General features: G+C 76.3%; 1 protein-coding gene across 1 annotated transcript in view; it reads right to left on the bottom strand.

The window, feature by feature from the left end:
• AURANDRAFT_64072 (hypothetical protein) overlaps positions 1 to 1,059 on the bottom strand; it is a gene marked incomplete at both ends in the record, with an annotated part of 11,651 nt that overhangs the window by 10,229 nt on the left and 363 nt on the right. The window contains one exon of the mRNA XM_009038404.1: positions 173 to 201. Coding sequence (XP_009036652.1) covers positions 173 to 201 — 29 coding nt within the window. The remainder of the gene's footprint in view (positions 1 to 172; positions 202 to 1,059) is intronic.

Genomic DNA, 1,059 nt, shown 5'->3' with positions numbered 1-1,059 from the left:
ACTCCACGACGACCGCGTCGGCGACCCGGCCGCGCTGCGGCGCGCGCTCGCGGCCGCGCCGCCGGGCGCGGTCTTCGTGGAGTCGCGGTCCTTCCCCGCGGGCGGCGCGCCGCTCCGCGCGGGCCCCGTCGACGCGCGGCGCCGGCCGCCGTTGCCCCTCGACCTCGCGGACCTCGCGGCGCAGCTCCGGGGCGCCGCGGCCTGTGTGCAAATCAAATCTTCAACCCGACTTCAATGTGCGCATATGCGACAGTTTCGACGCAAGCTCTTCGGCTGTGCTTCGAGAACTCGACGAGAGCAATCGATTCGTCCAAAAATCAGCCGAATCGACTTCGATTTGATCGAGCTAGAGAATTCTCAAGTTTGGTCAGGACCACCCAAAACCAGTGGTTGAATTCCACACAGGCCGCGGCGCTGCGCCTCGTCGTCCTCCGCCGCGACTTCGCCGCCGCCGTCGCGAGCCACGCGAAGTGGGACGGCGACGCGCACGCGGCCCTCCTCGCGGCGCACGTCGAGGCCCTCGCGGGCCAGCTCGAGGCGGTCCGCGCGGCGGACCCGGGCGCCGTCGCCGTGCTGCCCGTGGACTGCCTCTACGCGCCGGCCGGCGGCGCGGCCGCGCGGCGCGCGGCGCTCGACGCGCTCGCCGCGTTCCTCGGCGCGACCAACTCGAGCTGCTGCGAGTGCCTCGCGTTCTGGCGCGACGCGGCGGACCGCCGCGGCGACGCGGCGAGCGCCGCGGCGCGGCGGGCCGCCGCGGCCGTCGCGCGGGCCCGGGGCGCGGCCTGGGGCCCCTTCGCGCCGGCGCGGAACGCGACCTGGACCTACCTCGTCGGCGGCGCGTGCCGGTGAGTCGTCCTAGGTCGCCGCGCGCCGCGCGAGCATGGCCTCGGCCGCGTCCCAGATCGCGGCGAAGGCCGGGGCCGCCGCGTCCATGACGGCGTAGTGGTCCGCGCCGGGGACCTCGACGTAGGCCGCGGCGCGGCCCGGGGGCGCCGCGGCGCGCGCCGCGGCGGCGAACGCGCGCGACAGGTCCGGCGGGACGTCGTCGTCCGCGTCGCC

The sequence above is a fragment of the Aureococcus anophagefferens genome (genome assembly GCF_000186865.1).
Source record: "Aureococcus anophagefferens unplaced genomic scaffold AURANscaffold_8, whole genome shotgun sequence".
NCBI classification, from domain to species: Eukaryota; class Pelagophyceae; order Pelagomonadales; family Pelagomonadaceae; genus Aureococcus; species Aureococcus anophagefferens.
Note: the sequence above shows the minus strand (reverse complement) of the source record. Positions and strands in the feature narration are given on the sequence as shown.